The 19670-nt window shown below is 58.5% G+C and overlaps 2 protein-coding genes and 1 long non-coding RNA gene across 4 annotated transcripts; 2 read left to right on the forward strand and 1 right to left on the reverse strand.

The window, feature by feature from the left end:
- The first annotated feature begins 2895 nt into the window (after nucleotides 1-2895).
- GIPC1 (GIPC PDZ domain containing family member 1) lies at nucleotides 2896-14151 on the forward strand. Of its 2 annotated transcripts, none has more exons than XM_036066539.2 (9): nucleotides 2896-3166; nucleotides 6617-6707; nucleotides 8443-8529; nucleotides 10482-10800; nucleotides 11476-11661; nucleotides 11761-11941; nucleotides 12681-12793; nucleotides 13129-13210; nucleotides 13349-14151. In XM_036066539.2, exons 4-9 carry the CDS (start codon nucleotides 10513-10515, stop codon nucleotides 13498-13500), a joined length of 1002 nt encoding a protein of 333 aa, XP_035922432.1. In that variant the 5' UTR covers nucleotides 2896-3166; nucleotides 6617-6707; nucleotides 8443-8529; nucleotides 10482-10512; the 3' UTR covers nucleotides 13501-14151. The 2 variants fall into 2 exon arrangements, with proteins under 2 accessions (XP_035922432.1, XP_035922431.1); XM_036066538.2 differs by lacking the exon at nucleotides 2896-3166 and adding an exon at nucleotides 4324-4421.
- A 1937-nt stretch (nucleotides 14152-16088) lies between these two features.
- LOC118519217 (uncharacterized) lies at nucleotides 16089-18237 on the reverse strand. Its single transcript, XR_004909059.2, has 2 exons — nucleotides 16696-18237; nucleotides 16089-16500 (listed from the first exon to the last, which is right to left on the reverse strand). It is a non-coding gene; the product is annotated as an uncharacterized LOC118519217 (long non-coding RNA).
- Nucleotides 17435-19261, forward strand: PTGER1 (prostaglandin E receptor 1). Its single transcript, XM_036066534.2, has 2 exons — nucleotides 17435-18392; nucleotides 18995-19261. Exons 1-2 carry the CDS (start codon nucleotides 17451-17453, stop codon nucleotides 19259-19261), a joined length of 1209 nt encoding a protein of 402 aa, XP_035922427.2. The 5' UTR covers nucleotides 17435-17450.
- Nucleotides 19262-19670: the final 409 nt, after the last annotated feature.

Below are 19670 nucleotides of genomic sequence, written 5' to 3' on the forward strand. Positions count from 1 at the left end.
ATTTATTTATTTGCCAGAAAGAGAGAGAGAGTGCAAGCAGGGGGAGTGGCAGGCAGAGGGAGAAGCAGACTACTCACTGAGCAAGGAGCCCAATGTGGGACTTGATCCCAGCACCCTGGGATCATGACCCAAGCTGAAGGCAGACGCTTAACCAACTGAGCCACCCAGGCGTCCCTGGCACATCTCAATCTGTATTAGCCATATTTTTTTTTTAAGATTTTATTTATTTATTTGACAGAGAGACACACAACGAGAGAGGGAACACAAGCAGGGAGAGTAGGAGAGGGAGAAGCAGGCTTCCCGCCGAGCAGGGAGCCCGATGCGGTGCTCGATCCCAGGACCTGGGATCATGGCCTGAGCCGAAGGCAGACGCTTAATGACTGAGCCACCCAGGCGCCCCTGTATTAGCCATATTTCAAGTGCTCATAACCACATATGGAGAATTCGAGGAGATAGATCAGACTGGACAGTGCAGATCTCAACTCCATGAGGAGCACATGCAATCAACAAGTAAAAGAGAGCAACCCAAGTGCAAACAGGGCAAAGATTATGAACAGGCAATTTACAAAAAAGGAGAAACTGAAGGCCATCAAGCAAATGAGGAGATGTTCAAAGTGACTGGAAATCAGAGAAATGTGAAAGATAGCAATGCTGATGTCACTTGACAGTGAGTCTGAGTGGCAAAAATTAGAAACTGGATAAAGCCAACAGCTGGAGGAGATGTGGGTTGATGGGCCCCTCTGCACTGCCAGAAGACGTGACTGGGGACAGCGAGTCCAGGAGGTCACAGAGCAAATTGATTGTGTCCTGTGACCCAGCATCTCTGCATCCAGGTCTCTCTCCTAGGGAGATTCCCACCAGGTCTCTAAGGGGACATGTCCAAGCCTGCAGTGTGAGGAGCTGGAGGCTGCTTGGTGTCCATCCCCGGGGGACACAGTAGTAAGATGTGAGGGATACATCTGTGGAGCACCAAGTAGAAATTAGAAGAAAATAGATATAAGAGATGGGCAGCATGGATGGATCTTTAAGGCCTACTGCAAAACAGGCAAACAAGCAAGCAAGGCAATACAGTGCTAACTGGAAAAGAAAAGTAAGAAGCCAAGTATAATGGAACACCCACATAAAACAATACACATTTTCAGGGGCTCCTGGGTGGCTCAGTCGTTAAGCGTCTGCCTTCCACTCAGGTCATGATCCCAGGGTCCCGGGATCGAGTGCCGCATCGGGCTCCCTGCTGAGTGGGGAGCCAGCTTCTCCCTCTCCCACTCCCCCTGCTTGTGTTCCCTCTCTCGTTGTGTCTCTCTCTGTGTGTCAAATAAATAAATAAAATCTTAAAAGAAAAAACAATGCACATTTTCAAGAAAACACACAAAAAGGGGCACTTTGAGCCTACTACAGTGTTGTACCAGAGATGGGAGGAAATTGGGGGTATTTTCCCCTAATGTTTATTTTGAAATTTTCAAAGGCATAGAAAACTCACAAGAATAGTAAAATGAATACCCACATACTACTCTCCTAGATTCGGTGGCAATTGTTACTACCTTGCCACATTTGTGCTCATGTGTATGCACTGTCTCTCCCTCCCACTCCCTCTCTCCATCCCTCCTCTATATTAATATTAATGTATACCGTATTTTGATAGTGTATATAAAATATATACATATATTTTTTGTGAGCCATTTGGCAGTTGCAGCCATCACAAATTTACCACTAAATAATTCAGTGTGTTTCTCCCCAAAATAAGAACATTCTCTTATCTAACCACAGTACAATGCTCACATTCAGGAAATTTAACATGGATGTATTATCTAATATCTGCTCCACATTCAAATATCCTTGATCATCCCAAGAATATCTTTCATAGCTGTTCTATCCTTTTTTTTTTTTTTGTAATTTTTATCAAGGACCCAATCAAGGATCATACATTCATTTTGGTTGTCACCTGTGTCTCCTTCAATCTAGAACTGTTCCCCAGCATTTCATTCATTCATTCATTCATTCAATTAATGGATTGATTTTTCCTTTCCTGACGTAGATCTACTTGAAGAGTCCAGGCATTTTTGGTTTTTGTTCTTTGGTTTTGGGTTGTTTGTTTGTTGGCAGAAAGTCCCTTAATCAGAAGTATCCGGTTATGTCCTCATGAGTAGATCCAGGTTGAACACTTTGGGCAGGACCAAGTGCTTTGCAGGTGATGTTGTGTCCTCAGTACATCACGGCAAGGGGTATGTGAGGTCGACCTGTCCCATCACTAGTGATGTTAGTTTTGATCACTTGGTTAAAGTTGTGACAGGTTTCTCCACCAAGGTATCCTTCCCCCACTGTAATTAACAAGTAATTTGTGGGCTGGTCCTTTGAGACTGTGTGAATATCTACTTCCTCCACTGATTAGCCTCGCCTGAATTAATTATTTCTCTACTGGCTGCAAAATGGGGATTTTCTAACTCAATCTTCCCTTCTGCATATATTAGCTGTCGTTCCAGATTATTTTTTCCGAAGGGGGCAGAGGTAGCACTGAGTCTGAGCTCCTCAGCAGCTGGGCCTCCCAGCCTTTTGAAGTATAAAATTGGTTAGAGGTGGCCTGCTCTGTGCCCTTGGGCAACCCCCTCACCCCTCCCTGGGGACTCCTCATCAGTCAACAGGTGGATTCCGGTGGGTTCTGCTCAGGACTCTGTGGTCCCCGTGGCCCCACATACTGTCCTTTGCAGGGTGTGCAGAGGGCAGCTCAGATGCCAGGCGCAAGCAGGGCAGTGGTTACAGTCCCACAGAGGACACTGGCCCAGCCATTGCAACTGATCACTCAGTGGGGATGGCAGAGGTCAGCAGAACAGGAAGAGAAGGACAATAGCTGTGCCTGTTGCCCAGGCAGTGGCAGTGTTTGCTGGCTGGGCGGGGCGAGACTCGCAGCCCTCAGAGGCTAAGCCCAGGCCCCGCTCTCCTCTTTCCCTTCGCCCCTCCGGAGGGCTGGGATGCACAACAGCTCACCCTGGGCACTGCAGAGACCCAGTCATTCAATGAAGCTTGAGCAGAGTCGCAGCCATTAGAGAACTACAATTCCCAGAAGACACAGCAAGCTCCTGGTCCAACCCCAACTTCCCCAGCGGCCGGCTTTGAGGCCGAACAAGGAAATCTCACCTGTCTGGGAACTGAGAGTCCTGGTCTGTACGAGGTGCGTTTTTGTCTTTGTTTCTTGGACCTACTCCTGCCTGAGAAATCCCAGTTAGGAGGCAAACCTGACGATGGTGAGATCACCTGTCCTCTCATTCACACGTGGGCGCTGAGACGCTGCTCGGTGCCAGTCTCCGGACCCAGGCGTACGGGTGGAGGGGGGGGGCAGTTAGGTGGAGGAGACAGCGTCATGAAAGGGCAGAGGCTTGGATTGGTTGGGTACCCTTTGAAGCCTAGCACATACGTGCTCAGTAAATATTCGCTGGTCTAACCAACAAGCGAGCAGTCCATCTCGCCCTTGTCTTCCCTTCCGTGCACCGTTTCATACAGATTTGCTAGCTCCTAGGATATTGCACTCTCCCAAAATATGCTGTATCTCTCGGTCCGGCTTCCAGGCCTTTTGCACGCGCTGTTACCTCTACCAGAAGCACATTGAGCTTACTCGTTGAAGTATCTGTAGAGATAGGACAGCGCCTGGCACGGAGCAGGGGCACATGAAATATTTGACGAGTGAATGAATGAATGAATGAATGAACAAATGCCCTTGTCCATTGTACACCCCAGGAAGCAGGGACACTCGGGACCCTCCCTATTCATCTCGATCCTCCGCCCGCTCGCCCGCCTGGAATGAATGCATCCTTTTTATCCGCTCCGAGGATGGCCGGGCTGGGGCAGGGGCAGACCGGGAGGAGGATTGGATTGGGGGCTGCCCTCGGCCCCCTCCCAGGTCTCCTAAAGGGTCAGCTTTTCCGGACGTGGGGAGTTTGCTTCTGCCCGAAACTTAGCCCCGGTCCCTGACTCCCACGACCAGCCCTCCCGCCCCTTACCATCCCGGACACCCCAGACCGACACCGAGCCAACAGCACGTGGTCCGGGGGGCCCAGCTTCCCATTGGTTGCTCGTCTCCTTCCTTCCCCGCGATTGGCAGAGGCCCAGCCTCAGGTTCCCCCCTCCGCGCCCTGCGGTGGTACAGCCTGCCGTGGCTTTAGGCGGGGTGGGAAGGTCCACTGCGCCGCGGTGCGGGGGGGTCGGGAAGAGCCGGGCGAGGCGGAGGGATCCCTGTGGAATGTTTCCGTCGGGCCCACCCGGGCTAGGGCGGCACGGCGCGGATTGGCTACGAACGTCGGACGGCCGCTCCTGATTGGCGGCGCGCGGGCGCGGGCCCCGCCCTCCCTGGCCGCGGCTGCGGGAGAGGCCCGGGCCGGAGTTTGCGGAGGGCCGAGCCGGGCGCGCGCGGGGTGGCGGCGGCGGCGCAGGTGAGTGGCCCCGCGGCCGGGGCGCGGCGCGGCCGCTCCCGGGGACCCCAGCGCGGACCTGCGGGGTCGCAGAGCAGCGGGGATCCGGCGGATCGAGCGGGGTGGGGCCGGCCCCATGGACAGGGCTGGAGGTCTAGGTTGGCCTCCAGGATGCCCGAGGCCCCCTCCCAGAGAGGCGCCTATCGCCCCGCCCGGCGCAGGGTCAAACGCCTCCCGCCGCTGGGATGGGGTCGACAGCCCACCCCGCTCCCTGCGCTCCTCTGGACAGTCCCCGCCCCGACGGGGACGGGCGCGGGGTCGGCATTTCTGAGCCCTGCCTGGGCACCTCCCTGGAGCCGGCTTCGTCCCAATCCTCCAGGGCCTAGAGGGACCTGGAGAGGACCGAGGTCCCGATAACAATAATGAAAAAATCACTCCGGCTAGCATTTTTTGAACGGTTCCGTGTCAGGTATTTACCATGCGTATCACTGAGTCTAAACACTTTATTGGAGGTGCTGTTACTTCTTTCAGAGGTGAAGCAACAGACCCAGAGAGGTGGAGTGACTTGCTCAAGGTGACACAGCTAGTAAGTGACAGATCGGGAACTCGAACCCGTGCTTCAGAGTCCAGAACTGGAGTCTCAGACACTAGACTACATGGCTCCGTGGCTCAGTGGCCCAGTGGCCCAGTGTTCCCGTGGCTCAGGTGTTCCTGACCCGCTCCGCTGCCCTGCTGCTGCTTCCACTTCCAGGCATGCACACATGTGGGCCACACCTGCTGCTCTTTGCTTTCCCCCTAAGGGGTCACCAGACACCAGCCCTACCTTGCCTCCCCTGAGCTGGAAAGACAAGGACTGAATACCTAAGTTCTAAGTAGAGAGTGACACCTGCAGGGGAGATGGGGGCCCGGGGATCCTTTGCCCCCTGGGCCCCTCTGGGAAGCCTGGGCTGAGGCCTGGGCAGTAGGCGTTCTCCCCGGAAACACCCAGGAGCCGGTTTTTCAAGACTGAATCAGAGGCCTCCCGCCCTCCTCTCCGAAGCAATATCCTACTAGAAAGGGGAGGCTGGGTGTGGTGGCCCCCCTCCCCCAGTTTATGTCAGCTCCCAGGAACCCCCTTCCCCACTTCCTGCTGCCCCCGCTGTGATTCTGCGTGGTTGTGGGGTTGTTCAGTTTCAGGCCCTTTGCAGGGAAGAGAGGGTGGGGATGCTGGGATTCCAGCCAATGCGCTTGGCGCCCAGGCTGACACTCTTTTCCTCCAACCCTATGTTCAGGTTTGAGCGGAGACTGGGAACTTGGGGAGGGGGTGGCAGTTAGCAACTCCCGGCATGTTCTGAGGATAGGAGGGCTTAGAGAGTAGTCAGAATGAGGACAGAAGGCACGTTCATCCATTCTACAAACATTTATTGAGCACCTACCATGTGCCAGGCACTGTTCTTGGCACAATAGTGAACAAGACAAAAATCCCTGCTCTGTGGGAGCTGCCATTCTAGTTGGGGGGAAACAGGCAACAAGCAAGTTAACGAGTAAATAAAGAAGGTATCTGCAGATGGTAGTAAGTGCTATGTGCTATGAATAAAAGTGCTATGAATAAAATATGAGGGGGTGGCATGATAGAATCTGTGGGTAAGGGGGGTGGCTTGGAGGAGGTGACTTTGGAGACAAGATCTAAATGAAAAAAGGAGGTAGCCCTGCAAAGATCAGGCAGGGGGCCCACCCCAGGCAAAGGCTCTGAGGCTAGACGGAGCTTGGAATAGTGTGGCTGGGGCACCAGCTGCAGTCAAAGTGGCAGTTCTGCAGGGGTCTGTGACTCATATTAAGGAGTGTGTAGCTTTTCCTCCGTAAGGTGGGAAATCGTAAGATTCGAAGCCGGGCAGTGATGCGATCTGGTTTACATTTTAAAATAGAGACACGACGTGAAATAGCAGCCTAAGACTGAAAGACAAGAGTTCTGCCAGGGCAACATGTAATTAGGTTCATGGGCCTGAGCCGTCTGGACCACAGGGGCGGTTCCAACAGGCTGGGGCAAGCCAGGGAAGCTTCCTGGAGGAGGTGGCCTAGACTAGGCCTCCTCAGGCAGAGTGGACTGGGATGTTCCTGGGCGGGGCAGGGGAGGAGGCCATAATAATAATGACAATAATAGTAACAGTTTCCTTATAGCGAATGTCAGACAAAATGCTAATCAGATTGTATGCATAATCTCTTTGGCTTCCCATAAGCACCCTGAGAGACAGGAATTCTGCTTGTTTTTTCGGATGAGAAAACTGAGGCCCCATCACATGAAGTGACTTGCCCACGGCTACGCAGCTGGTAAGTGGCAGGGGTGGGATTTGAACCCAGGCCACCCTGCCTCTTCTAGTTTGGAAGGCAAATTCATTCATCACTTACTTTCCTCACTACCATTATTCCCTCCTCACAGGTGAGGATGTGGAAACTCGCCTGAACCAGGGCAGCAAGCCTAGGCAGAGTAAGGAGGTTGGGAATTGGGTGATCAGGATGTGGAGGCCCTGGGTAAAGGAGGAAGTTTGAATCTTGTCAACTGACTGAAAGGTGGTACAGATGGAAATAGTAGTTAAAAAAAAAATCACCATTTATGGAACCCTTCTCACATGCCAGGAACTGTTCCAGGCACATATATGATTTCCTTGGAGCTCAGAGAAGTTAAGACACTTGCCCAAGGTCACACAGCTAGTAAGAGGAGAAGCCAGGTTCCAGACTCCTGTTCGCAGCATCCTGCTAAGATATGTGAGGGGCAGCAGGGGGAGAACCAGAGGAGGTGATGATGAGGGGTTTGGGACTTTTTTTTGTTTTTTCTTTTTCTTTTTCTTTTTTTTTTTTTTCTTTTTAAGCATCGCTGAGTGCGATGAAATAATCTGAGGAGACAGCATTGGTTTATTCATTCAGAATTTGTTTTTTGTCAAGTATTCAGCAAATGCCTACTGTGATGGGTGCTGTGAATAGAGAGATAAGGTAACCAATAAAAGACTAGTATCCGGAATATATATAAAGAGTTCCCACAAATCAATAAGAAAAAAGACAGGCATTACAATAAAAAACAAACTGTACAATTTTTAAAAATGGGTAAAGACTTAAAGAGGCAATTCACAAAGGGACAAATCCAAGCAGTTAATAAATGTCTTAAAAGTTGTTAAGCATGGAGCACATGGGTGGCTCAGTCAGTTAAGCATCCAGCTCTTGATTTCAGCTCAGGTTATGATCTCAGGGTCGTGAGTCAAGCCCCGCATTGGGTTCCGCACTGGTAGTGGAACCTGCTTGAGATTCTCTCCCTCCCCCTTCCTCTGCCCTTCCCTGCCCACCCTATAAAAAAGACAGTTGTTCAGCATCCTTGATTATGAAGGGAGTGAAAACAAAACCACAGTGAAAGATGAGGGAGATACTCTGTGTCTATGTGGGTAGATGGAGCACCTACCCTGTCCCCAGCACTATGCTGGGAAGCAAAGGATGAGGACCACAGAGGTGGGGCTTGTGCTTTTGCTGGTGAGACAAGACCCCCTTGGGGCAGGGACTACAGCCTTGCCCCTCTCTCTCCCCGGAGCCAGGCACAGGGACTGGTGGGCCAGTGAATATTAGGATCAATCATCCATCCAGTCATTCAGCAAATATTTATTGAGCACCTCCTACACACCAGGCCCTGTTCCCTGCCCTGAGAAAATAGGGATGAATAAGGCAGACAGAATTCCTTGCCCTTTCAGAAAACAGTGAACAAGAACAGTGGATGAAACATATATCCCACCTGAAAGAGATGCGCGAATGAGTTGCGGGGATGCCAGAGGGCAGAGTCAAGTGCAGAAGCCCTGAGGCTGGCCTGCCCCTGGTGTACCAGAGGGGCAGGGACAAGGCCCATGTGCCTGGGAGGGACGAGCAAGGCAGAGGGTGGGAGGAGGGGAGGGGAGGGAGGTGATGAGGGCAGATCTTTTGGGGCCTGTGGGTAGAGGGGAGGACGTTGGCTTTTACTCTGAAGGAAGTGGGAGCCCTGGGAGGGGTCGGAGCAGAGGACAGGTGTGACGTGACTTACGTTCTACAGGATCATTCTGGCTGCTGTGTTGACACAGGCCGTGGAGGGCGAGGGCAGAAGCCTGCAGACTCGGAGGAGGCAACTGCACTAGTGGAGGTGAGAGACGCTGGGGGCTGGAGCAGCTGCTACGGGAGGAGGTGTGGGAGAACAGACGAAGGAATGCGGGCGCGAACAAATGGAGGCACGAGAGTGGGTGCAGCGCACTGGGTTTGGCTGAATCCAGGACGGCCCCCTGGAGGAAGAGGTTTTAAAGGAGGGAGCAGGAAGTCCCCTTTACACAAAAAATAGAATTTGGCATGATGGGATCCTCACCTCGCCTGGCCAGGTGGGTGGAGTGTCCCCACTTGCAGAGCAGACATCCCAGGCCCAGGGAGATGGAGTTGTTTAGGGAGCCACTCTGCATGGGCATCAGACAGACCCGAGAGTGCAGCTGGCTTCTGTGACTTAGGGCGTGTGACTCGAAATGAAATCTGAACTCTTTCCCAGTCTGGAAGGCCCACAAAGTCGACCCCTCACACCCCCTGTCACCTCTTGTACCGCACCCCTTTGGTCTCTCACTGCTCGCTGCACTGCGGTTACAGTGGGCTCTTGCTGATCTGTGAGCCTGAGAACCCTCCCGTGGCCGCCGCCTCACTCAGAGCAAAGGCCTAAGTCCTCCCTGGGCGCACGAGGCCCTGCTCGCTCTGCCCGATCCCCTCCCTGCCCTCACCTCCTCCTGCTGTCCCCCTTAGCAGGTCTGTTCCAACCCCACAGGCCTCCTCGCTGTTCCTCAAACACACCAAGCACGTCCCCACTTCAGGGCCTTCGTACTGGCCGTTCCCTCTGCCTGGAGCCGTCTTGCCTCACATCCTCATATGGATACTTCTTCCTGTCACTCAGGTCTCAGGTTCAGTTTCACCTGCTCAGAGAAGCCCTCTTTGACCTTGTCTGTAGAAGAACTTGTCTTGTTTGATTGTCTTCATAGCACGAATAGACTTTTACACATGTGCTTGCTCACTGTGCATCTTCTCTGGACTGTATGCTCTGGACGGCATGGACAGAGCCCCGGCTAGCATATGTGGCACCTAGGAGGGAACTGGAAGGAGGCAGCCCTTCCTCCCGGCAGACACATCAGCTCGGCATGTAGCTCGGCAAGCAGAGCACAGGCTGAATTTCAGTCCCACTTGCAACCCTGGTCTGGTGCTTTTGCACAGTGAACATCCTGTGTAACTGCACAGAGTGGCCCTGGTCACAGACCTTGCTTATCTTACTGAAGGCAATATCTACAGTGGTGCATGGAATATAGTAAGCATGCAAAAAATATTTGTTTGAAAGGAGGGAGGAAGAAAGAAACAGAGAATGGAGGTAGAGAAAAGAAAACAGAGGAAAGAAAAAGAGTAAATCAGTCAGGACAGGTTTTGCTACAGTAACAAACAACCCCCCAAATCTTAGTGGCCGAACTCCACCAGGCTTATTTTTTTTGTTCCTGCTACGTCACTGCAGCTCAGCAGGAGGTCCCATTCATTATCAAATGCAGCCTGCCTGGGAGATATAGATCCCCCGGAGTCTCTTGCTCCAGTGATTAAATGCTTCAGCCCAGAAACATCATGTGTCTCACAGCTCATTGGTCAGAAGTGGTCATATGCCTGCCCAGTCACAAGGAGGTCAGCAAGTGTCACCCGCCTGTGTGCTTTGAAGGGAGAGTCAGAAATTTTTGGAGCGCAGCACTAGTGAGTGTCAGTGCCAATAGAAAAATAAAGAGGAATGTAACCACTTTGAGCCTCCATTTTCTCATCTGTTAAATGGGCATAATCATAACATAATATAGTCCCCACGTCCCGATGCGATGTGAGGATGAAGGAAGGTCACAGCGCGGTTTGCTTGGGGTCTCAGTAGGTAATAGCTGCCATTATTACTTCTGTACAAGGTATGTAAGTGCTGGGCCCGGGTTTCGAACCGAGGCTGTTCTGTTCTCTAAATATCTCATAAGGCCAGTAGGGTGCTAATAGTGTGGGAGAGGCGGCCCGAGGCCACTGCCCAGGCCCTGAGCCCATTTTCCTGCCCTGCAGATCTCCTGAGCGTGCCCGCGTCTCCCTGCTCATGCCGCTGGGACTGGGGCGGCGGAAAAAGGCGCCGCCTCTGGTGGAAAATGAGGAGGCGGAGCCAGGCCGTGGGGGGCTGGGCGTGGGGGAGCCGGGGCCCCTGGGTGGGGGTGGGGCAGGGGGGCCCCAGATGGGCCTGCCTCCCCCTCCCCCGGCCCTGCGGCCCCGCCTCGTGTTCCACACCCAGCTGGCCCACGGCAGTCCCACGGGCCGCATCGAGGGCTTCACCAACGTCAAGGAGCTGTACGGCAAGATCGCCGAGGCCTTCCGGCTGCCAGCTGCCGAGGTACCCGCGGGGGAGCCGGGCCCCGGGGTCCCTGATGAAGGGCTGAGGCCCGGGCGTGCCTCCTGCTCGGGAGCGGCGGCTCAGACGCTGGAGCTGCACATGCCGGGGCCTGCTCCCCAGTGACTTACGGGGAACTGGAGGCCAAGCCTGGGTGCTGAGCGCCCTTCAGGCATCGGGAGGCCTGTGCCCCAGTGGCCTGCAGAAATGGGTGGCCAGGGCTGGATGTGACCTTCCCAGCATGCATGGGGAGGCTTGCGCCCCAGTTGATTACGGGGTCTGGAGGTCAGATGCGAGATTCATTTCTCTGTGATGCATTGGGAGGCCTTACCCGGAGGACCTGGGAGCTGAAGGAAGGGAGGCAAAAAGGGCAACCGTAGGATTGAGCAGGAAGTAGATGCGGGGGTCTCAGTAGGTGTGGGGGGGTCTTCTCTGCCCCTGCATTCATTCCACAAGCCCTTACTGAGCACCCATTGTGTGCCAGGCTCTGTGCCCTGGGGGCCGCAGGGAGTTTTTGCTAGGACAGAAATCCCAGCCCCAGCAGAGCTGCGTCCTAGTGGGGGCCACTCTGGGGTGGGGACCCCCAGCCCTTTCCCAGCTCCCCCCGCTCCCCCTCAGGTGGTTGTTAGCAAAGGGCAAGGGAAGGAGGTGAGGGTTGAGTGTCTCCCGCCCATGCAGGTGATGTTCTGTACCCTCAACACCCACAAAGTGGACATGGACAAGCTCTTGGGAGGCCAGATCGGGCTGGAGGACTTCATCTTTGCCCACGTCAAGGGGCAGCGCAAGGAGGTGGAGGTGTTCAAGTCGGAGGAGGCGCTGGGGCTCACCATCACTGACAACGGGGCCGGCTATGCCTTCATCAAGGTGCTTGGGGTGCATGGGGCACCCGGAGTCCTGAGGGTAAGGATGGCCCATGGCATCCAAGGGCAGAGCCATGGGGGCTGACAGCTCCTCTCCCCACAGCGCATTAAGGAGGGAAGCGTGATTGACCACATCCAGCTCATCAGCGTGGGTGACATGATTGAGGCCATCAACGGGCAGAGTCTGCTGGGCTGCCGGCACTACGAGGTGGCCCGGCTGCTCAAGGAGCTGCCCCGAGGCCGCACCTTCACGCTCAAGCTCACAGAGCCCCGCAAGGCCTTTGGTGAGGGGGCTGCCTCCTGGACCACTGCTCTTCGCTTGGGTTCAGGCCACAGTGGCAGGGAGACACCAGCAGGTGGCACCCAAGGCCAGCCAGCTGCAGTAGAAGGGGTGGGGGGGGCTCCGCCTTGCCCTGGGGAGGGGGTGCTGGCTCTCCGCCCAGCCTGGGAGGAGGGTGAGGACAAGGAGGAAGTTGCCCCCACACCCAGCCTCCTGGAACCATTAGCCCAGCCAAGCGCCCCCAACCCTGGCGAGCCCCCCCAGTCCTGAGAAGCCAGGGTTGGCTGCCCTGTTCCTGCACCCCCACTTTTCCGTCTGACTTCACTAACTCTCTGGAATGGGCCTGAGGCCCCTGAGGTGGGGGTAGGGGACTCTCAAACACTTCCCCAGGCAGATAGGGCTGGTCTTTGGCCCAGCAGCTGGATCCCCTTGGCCTTGGGGAGAACAGCTCAAGACCCAGGCCCCACCCCCTTCCTGTCCCTCAGGCCCTGGGAACAGGGCCCCCTTCTGTCTCCCCTCCAGCCTTTTCCATTCTCAGCCCCTGGCTGTCCTTCCCGCATCCATGCCAAGCGGGAGTCAGGAGTCCTGCCCTCCCGGGGTCACCTCAGGCCCCAACTCCCCAGAGCCTGCAGAAACTTAGAGAAGGTAGAAGGGGGTATCTGAGGCCAGGCTGCCTGGGGTCCTGCCCAGGGCATGCTGAAATTGGGCTTCCCAGACCCTCACCCCTTCCCTGCCTCCCACAGACATGATCGGTGTGCGCTCAGGGGGTGGCCGCCCTGGCTCTGGCCCCCAGCTGGGCACTGGCCGAGGGACCCTCCGGCTCAGATCCCGCGGCCCCGCCACAGTAGAGGATGTGGTGAGTGTTCTAGCCCGGCCCCAGCCCTCCTTCCCTGGGCATCCATAGGTGGCTGCATCCTCTGTTAGCTGAGGGGGCTCTGGGCACTAGATTCAAATCTACCTCTGCCACGTAGCAGCTCTGGGACCTCTGTTGGGTAGGCGGGCCTCAGTTTCCTTGTTTGTAAAGTAGGGGGAGAGTAATACTGTCACAGGGTTGTGGTGAGAATGAGCTGTGGGTTAATACATGTAAAGTGGTGAAAAGAGCATCCCGCACTTAAGTACAATTACAAATATATTCACATTATTGTGATGTCATTGTCCCTCCTCCCACCCCGCCCTCCCCCACCCCCCCAGCCCTCAGCCTTTGAGGAGAAGGCGATTGAGAAGGTAGATGACCTGCTGGAGAGTTACATGGGCATCAGGGACACGGAGTTGGGTGAGTGGGGACGCCTGGATCTGGGGATGGGTGCGAGCCTTGGGGAAGGGGCTTCTGGGTCCTGTGGGGCTGGGTCTACCCTGAGTACCTCTGTCATCTGTGCTTCCATTCTGTGCCCCGCCCCCCACCCTTGTCCAGCGGCCACCATGGTGGAGCTTGGAAAGGACAAAAGGAACCCGGATGAGCTAGCCGAGGCCCTGGATGAACGGCTTGGTGACTTTGCCTTCCCTGATGAGTTCGTCTTTGACGTCTGGGGTGCCATTGGGGATGCCAAGGTCGGCCGCTTCTAGGCCCCCTTGCAGACCTCTCAGTGACCTGGCTCCGCTTGGTGGGAGCCCCCAGTGGGAGGGCCACCATGGCCTGGACCGCAGCATCCGGCTTGGACCTTGCTCAGCAGCCCAAGGACGATGCAGAGTGGAGGTGGGGCCAGGCCTCCGCCCCACTCCAATCGGTACCACCCCTCCCCAGCTCCCACCCTGGCTGGGGTCCCCGGTCCCCCCTTGCCCTGTTCCCCACCTACCTCAGCCGGGTCAGGCGCAGGGGGTGGGGGGAGGGACCAGCCAGATTGGGCGGCCACCCCCGCCCCCAACACTTTCTGCATTAGCTGCCAAACTGGTCTCTCATCTCCCTGGGGCCTGTTTGGGGGTCCTGACCTCCCTAGTTTCCTGCTGCAGGGAATGCAGAAGGGGGGCATGCCCCCCCTCAGCAAATGCAATAATGCCCTCCCCCCATGCCCCACCCAGAGAGGAGCCCCCTCACCTCAGAGTCTGTTACCTCCGCATTTGAAACACTAGTCTGCTGTGAACCCCCAACCTCCCTCCCTCCCCTGCTCTCTGTGTCGCCCTCAGCCCAGCCCCAGACAGAAGGGGCAGGAGGGACGATGGCGGTGGGCTTTTGTATCTGAATTGCTGTCTTGAACATAAAGAATCTATCTGCTGTTGGACCTGTGTGGCGGCTTCAGCTTTGGGGTGGGAGAAGGGGGTGAGCCAAGGCTGGGAAAGAATGTAGCAGCTGAAATCCATCCTCCTCGGGCTCCAAATTGAATTAGGAGCCTGGCTGGGCCACCGCCCCCCCCCCAACCCGTTCCGCCTGATGAGGTTTCTGGCTGCGGGCCACCAGGCTTCCAGTCAAAGGCCGGAGCTTCCTGGCCTACTGAGGTTCAAATCTTGCTCCCTCTCGAACAAGGCCTCCCGCCACCTCAAGCCTGATGTGAACAGTGGGCACCAGGCTGTTACAGCCCAGGGCCATAGGGGACAACACCAGGGCCGGGAGATGCGGAAGCCTGGCTTGGGAAAAGAAAGGTGGGGGGCCCAAGATGGAGGCCTGCCAGGGCAAATGACGTGGCCCCCGTTCCTGCTGACTCTGGATGCGGGGGGTCCGCTGGCATCCATGGCCCACCATGGTTTGCACTGGACATAAACCCAGTGTGCTTGTTTTGACAACCCACTTCATCCTCGAGGATTGAGTGGGGATCAGGGAAGGGGGGGTGGGACCCTGGCCAGACCTGGAGGGAAGGGCAGGAATTGAAGCAAGGGGAGCCAGGCCAGAGGTCCCTGCAGGAATGTCTGGGGTCAGCCCGCTCCCCGTTTTCATCGCTACTTTCGACAGGAGGGCGCTGGGCCTGCCTGGGAGAGGGGAGCTGGGGGCCCTGGCGGGGCGCGGGGTGTGTGCGCAGGCCGCGGTTGTGTTCTTGGGGTGGGATGGAGACAGCTGTTGTTGGGGCCCCTCTCAACATCCCTGGGCACCCACGGGTGCCTCCTGTCTGCGCTGGTAAACCGCTCCGGTCGCGAAGGGGTGCAGCGGGGTGTCTCAGTGTTGAGACGGTAAGACTGTCTATCGGAGTTTTGGTGGTTTTTGACTCCGTTGAGGGAACGGGATGAATGACTGTCTTTGTGTTCCACGGTGTTTGTGGGGGTAACCGGCAGCACCCCTGTGTGGAGTGTGGCCGTGTAGGTGCAGCTCGGGGGGTGTCCAAGGCTGTGAGTGTGAGTGTCTCCGGGTGTTTTCTGTTTGTGGGCTAGGTGTTGACCAGCTGGGTCTCGAGATGTCCAGGAGGTGCGACTCCTTGTGCCGTGGGTGTATGGAGTGCATTCGCAGGGCCTGTCTTGGACCGTTGCGGGGTGTCTGTGGGTGATACGGCGTGGGGCTGGTGGGCTGTCTCAGAGGGAGGGGTGGTGTGTGCGTCTCGGTGCTAGGCGAGACCGGATCTCCCAGCGCCTTCTCGGGGGGATGCATTTCGGCGTGTTGAGAGAAGTTAAAGCCAGTAACAATGGGGGCACCTGTGGGAGTCCTGGAGGTGACAGTCACAGTGCGTTCAGGGGTATGACGAAGGCTGACCCTAAAGCTTTGAGGAGCGTGGCTGCCACTGTGCTGGGGACAGACTGATGGCATCTGGTCGTAGGGTGTTAAGAGGCATGACGGTGTGTCTTAGAAGGTGAGAGTGTGTGCGTGCGCCCCTGCTTCTCAGGGCAGGACGTGAGGCTGCAGTTGTGTCCACAGGTGGCTTGGGACTCGTGTGTCTCAAGAGAGAGTCCCCTGGTCACCAGACCTCTTGGTTCCCCTGCCCCCCTTCAGCCTCCTCCCCTGCCCCTCCCAGGGTATGACTCGCTGCTGGCCCTGGCCTGAGCTTTAAGCCCCTGTGTAAATAATGGGCGGGTCTCCTGGCCAAGCTGGGCCCGACCCAAGCTGGTCCACACGGGGCCACACGAGGCACTGCCCCCCACCACCCCCGAGCCGACATCCATGCAGGCTTTGGTAGGGCGAGAGGGTGTTGCTGCCCCCAAGCAGGGTTCGCCCCCCAAGCTCGCAGTCCCCATGGGGCAGCGGCACCCCTGCAGCCGCCCCAGCCTGCCCTGGGCCATGTTCACATTTTCCAGTGTTTAGATTTTATCCACTTTATTAATGAGGCAGGCGAAAGGCCCACGCCTGGGGGGAAAAGGGGGGGGAAGAGGGCTACTCCCGCCCCGCCAGGGGGTGGGGGTCATGGGGAACCAGGCCAACTCCCCGGGAGACCCCTTCCTGGTGGGGCAGCTGGGGTCCAGTGTAGCCCCTGCCCATTGCCAGGAGCACAGAGGGGTCTCTGCCACCCCAGACCCCCTCTGGGTGCGAGATGGCGGGAGCGGCCCCTGGAGGCCAGAGCGGGCAGCGGGAGGAGGCAGGGAGCTGAGGAGCCGCCCCAGGAGGGAGGGAGAGGGAGCGGCCTGGCCTGCCGGAGAGCTCTGGTGGAGCGGGCGCGGGTGCAACAGGCAGCGGGGGCCAAGCAGCAGGCGATGGGGACCTGGAGTCCCAAGCTGTGTGGGTAAGAAGACTGGGGCATGAGGATGTCTGGTGGGGCAGGAGGGCTTGGAAGGACGGGGCCGTGGCTAGTTCAGTCTCTGTGTCCTGTGTTCTTGACTCTCAGCCCCATCTGTCTGTCCCTGTCAGTCTTACTGTCTATCTGCCTTTCCCATGTGGCCAGCAGGCAGTTCGGCCCTCTCAGCCCTCACCTCCAGGTTATCAAGGGACGGGTGGTGCTGGGTCCGCCTTGAGGCCTTTGGGGCAGGGACCTGGAGCTGGCAGGAACGGGAGCCGGGGGGCATCCACGGTGAGGCAGCTGTGGTCAGGGGAGAGCCAGGGTGAGCCAGTGACAGAACTCAGAGATGGGAGTGTGGGGGGCAGGGACGGTGGGGACAGACATGTAGCTGTGGGGAAAAGGACAATGCGGTGGAGAGAGATGTGCCCGTGGTGGCAGAGGTGGGGCTGTGAGCATCCAACATGGGACTGGAGAAAAGGTGACATGTGATGGGCAGAGATGGGGCAGTGAGGTCAGGTGGGGCCCTGCCGATCAGAAATGGGCCAGGGGGTGTCAGATGGAGCCAGGGGCGAGAAATTCGCTGTGGTGCAATAATGAGAGGTGGGTGTCAGAGGTAGATCCGTGACGCCCACAGGTGGGGACAGACACGGAAGGCCGGAGCCCGGGGAACCAAGGTGGACAGAGAAGGTGGTGAGGGCAAGAATGAGGCCTGGAGCAGGAGATGATGGGCTGATGAGGCAGAGGAGAAAGCGGTCGGGAATGGGGCAGCCAGGGTCCTTTGGAGTTGCCGTGGGCAGAGGCGACAGAAGAATGCCATGGCATCCAACGGGGCCTGATGACCCGAGGTGGCGCTGCCTGCTAGTCCCGTGGGGATGGTGGGCACTGTGCTCCCGGCCCGCCTCACGGAGCCCTCCTCTCCTCTCCCCAGCCCCAACCCCAGCACCTGACATGAGTCTCTGCGGGCCCCTCAACCTGAGCCTGGCGGGCGAGGCGACCACGTGCGCGGAGCCCGGGGCTCCCAACGCGTCGGCCGTGCCGCCTCCCGGCCGGGCGGGCACCTCGCCGGCGCTGCCCATCTTCTCCATGACCCTGGGCTCCGTGTCCAACGTGCTGGCGCTGGCGCTGCTGGCGCAGGCCGCGGGCCGCCTGCGGCGCCGCCGCTCGGCCGCCACCTTCCTGCTGTTCGTCGCCAGCCTTCTGGCCACTGACCTGGCGGGCCACGTCATCCCGGGGGCGCTGGTGCTGCGCCTGTACGCGGCGGGCCGCCCGCCGGCCGGCGGCGCCTGCCACTTCCTGGGCGGCTGCATGGTCTTCTTCGGCCTGTGCCCGCTGCTGCTGGGCTGCGGCATGGCCGTGGAGCGCTGCGTGGGCCTCACGCGGCCGCTGCTGCACGCGGCGCGCGTCTCGACGGCCCGCGCGCGCCTGGCGCTGGCCGCGCTGGCCGCCGTGGCCTTGGCGGTGGCGCTGCTGCCGCTGGCGCGCGTGGGCCGCTACGAGCTGCAGTACCCGGGCACGTGGTGCTTCATCGGCCTGCGCCCCGCGGGCGGCTGGCGCCAGGCGCTGCTCGCCGGCCTCTTCGCCGGCCTCGGCCTGGCCGCGCTGCTCGCCGCGCTCGTCTGCAACACGCTCAGCGGCCTGGCCTTGCTGCGCGCCCGCTGGCGCCGCCGCTCGCTACGGCGTCCTTCGGCGAGTGGCCCCGACGGCCGCCGTCGCTGGGGGGCGCGCGCGCCCCGCTCGGCCTCAGCTTCGTCCTCCTCGTCCGTCGCTTCGGTCCCCGGCGGCTCCCCGGGCCGTGGCTCAGCGCGCAGAGCCCGCGCTCACGATGTGGAGATGGTGGGCCAGCTCGTGGGCATCATGGTGGTGTCGTGCATCTGCTGGAGCCCGCTGCTGGTGAGGGGCGCACACGCCCCTCGGGCCGGGCCCCTCCCACCCTTTTCCCTCCTGAGACACCTGGGTTCCCTCCCTTCCCCAGCCGGGGCCCCACCCCCTCGAGGCCCCACCAGTCAGGAGAGACAGCCCTTTGGCCTCTCTCTCTGACATCCCATCCCCTCCACCCCGTCCCCTTCTCTTACTCCTACCTGGGGTCTTTGTAGTGCACGCTACCCAGGCCACCTTCCTCCCAGCCCCACTCCTCTAGACCCGGATGCTTCATTCCCTAGCCCCTTCCACCAGCACCCCGCCCCGTTTCTCTTCTCCCCTTGGTCCCCAGTCCTTCAGGATACCTGGGACTTCTCTCCTTTTTTGCTGGAGCCCCCACTCACGGAAGGCCTTTGCTTCTGCCACGCCTTCTTCGCCCCTCCTTCCGTAGTTCGTTCTGACGAAGACTTCTGTGCCTCCCCCCCCACCCCCCCCTCCCGCGTCCGCCGTGAGCCTCTGCTCCTCCTCACAGCTCCCTTGCCTTCCCGCCACGCTCGCATCCATCCCAGCCCCACCCTTGGCCAGTCCCCTTCTCTTTACACCTGCCCCACCGCTCACACCGGCTTCTCCCGCAGGTGTTAGTGGTGCTGGCCGTCGGGGGCTGGGGCTCCAGCTCCCTGCAGCGGCCGCTGTTTTTGGCTGTGCGCCTCGCCTCCTGGAACCAGATCCTGGACCCCTGGGTGTACATCCTGCTGCGCCAGGCGGTGCTGCGCCAACTGCTTCGCCTCCTGCCCCCGAGGGCCGGCGCCAAGGGCAGCCCCGCGGGACTGCGCCTAACCAGGAGCGCCTGGGAGGCCAGCTCGCTGCGCAGCTCCAGGCACAGCAGCCTCAGCCACCTGTAGGCGAGCCAGGAGTCCCAGCGGCTAAGTCGGACCACCCCGGGCCGGGCCCAGGACCGCAGCGCGGAGCCTTCGGGGAATAAAGCCATTTTGCGGACCTGCGCAGGCCTGTGTGGGGTCGGGGTTGCAGCACCCCTGTGGCCGCGCGGGGGCGATGGAAGTGCCGCCTGAGCCTCCGGGGTGTGCAGTTCTGGGACCTTCCACGCAGAGGCGCGGGGAGGCCAGACGCGGAGCTGGAGCCGCTGGAGCATGCGCAGAATGCCACGGCCCCAACCCCAGCTCCCGGGCTGTGTCGAGGGCAGAGCGGCGGAGCCAGAGTCCGAGGCGCTTTTTGCTCCTACCGCCCGCCAGGGCTGACCCTAGCAACAATTCTCTCATTGTGGCCCTGAGCTCCTCCAACACATCCCCAAGG

This window comes from Halichoerus grypus, chromosome 1 (assembly GCF_964656455.1).
Source record: "Halichoerus grypus chromosome 1, mHalGry1.hap1.1, whole genome shotgun sequence".
NCBI classification, from domain to species: domain Eukaryota; kingdom Metazoa; phylum Chordata; class Mammalia; order Carnivora; family Phocidae; genus Halichoerus; species Halichoerus grypus.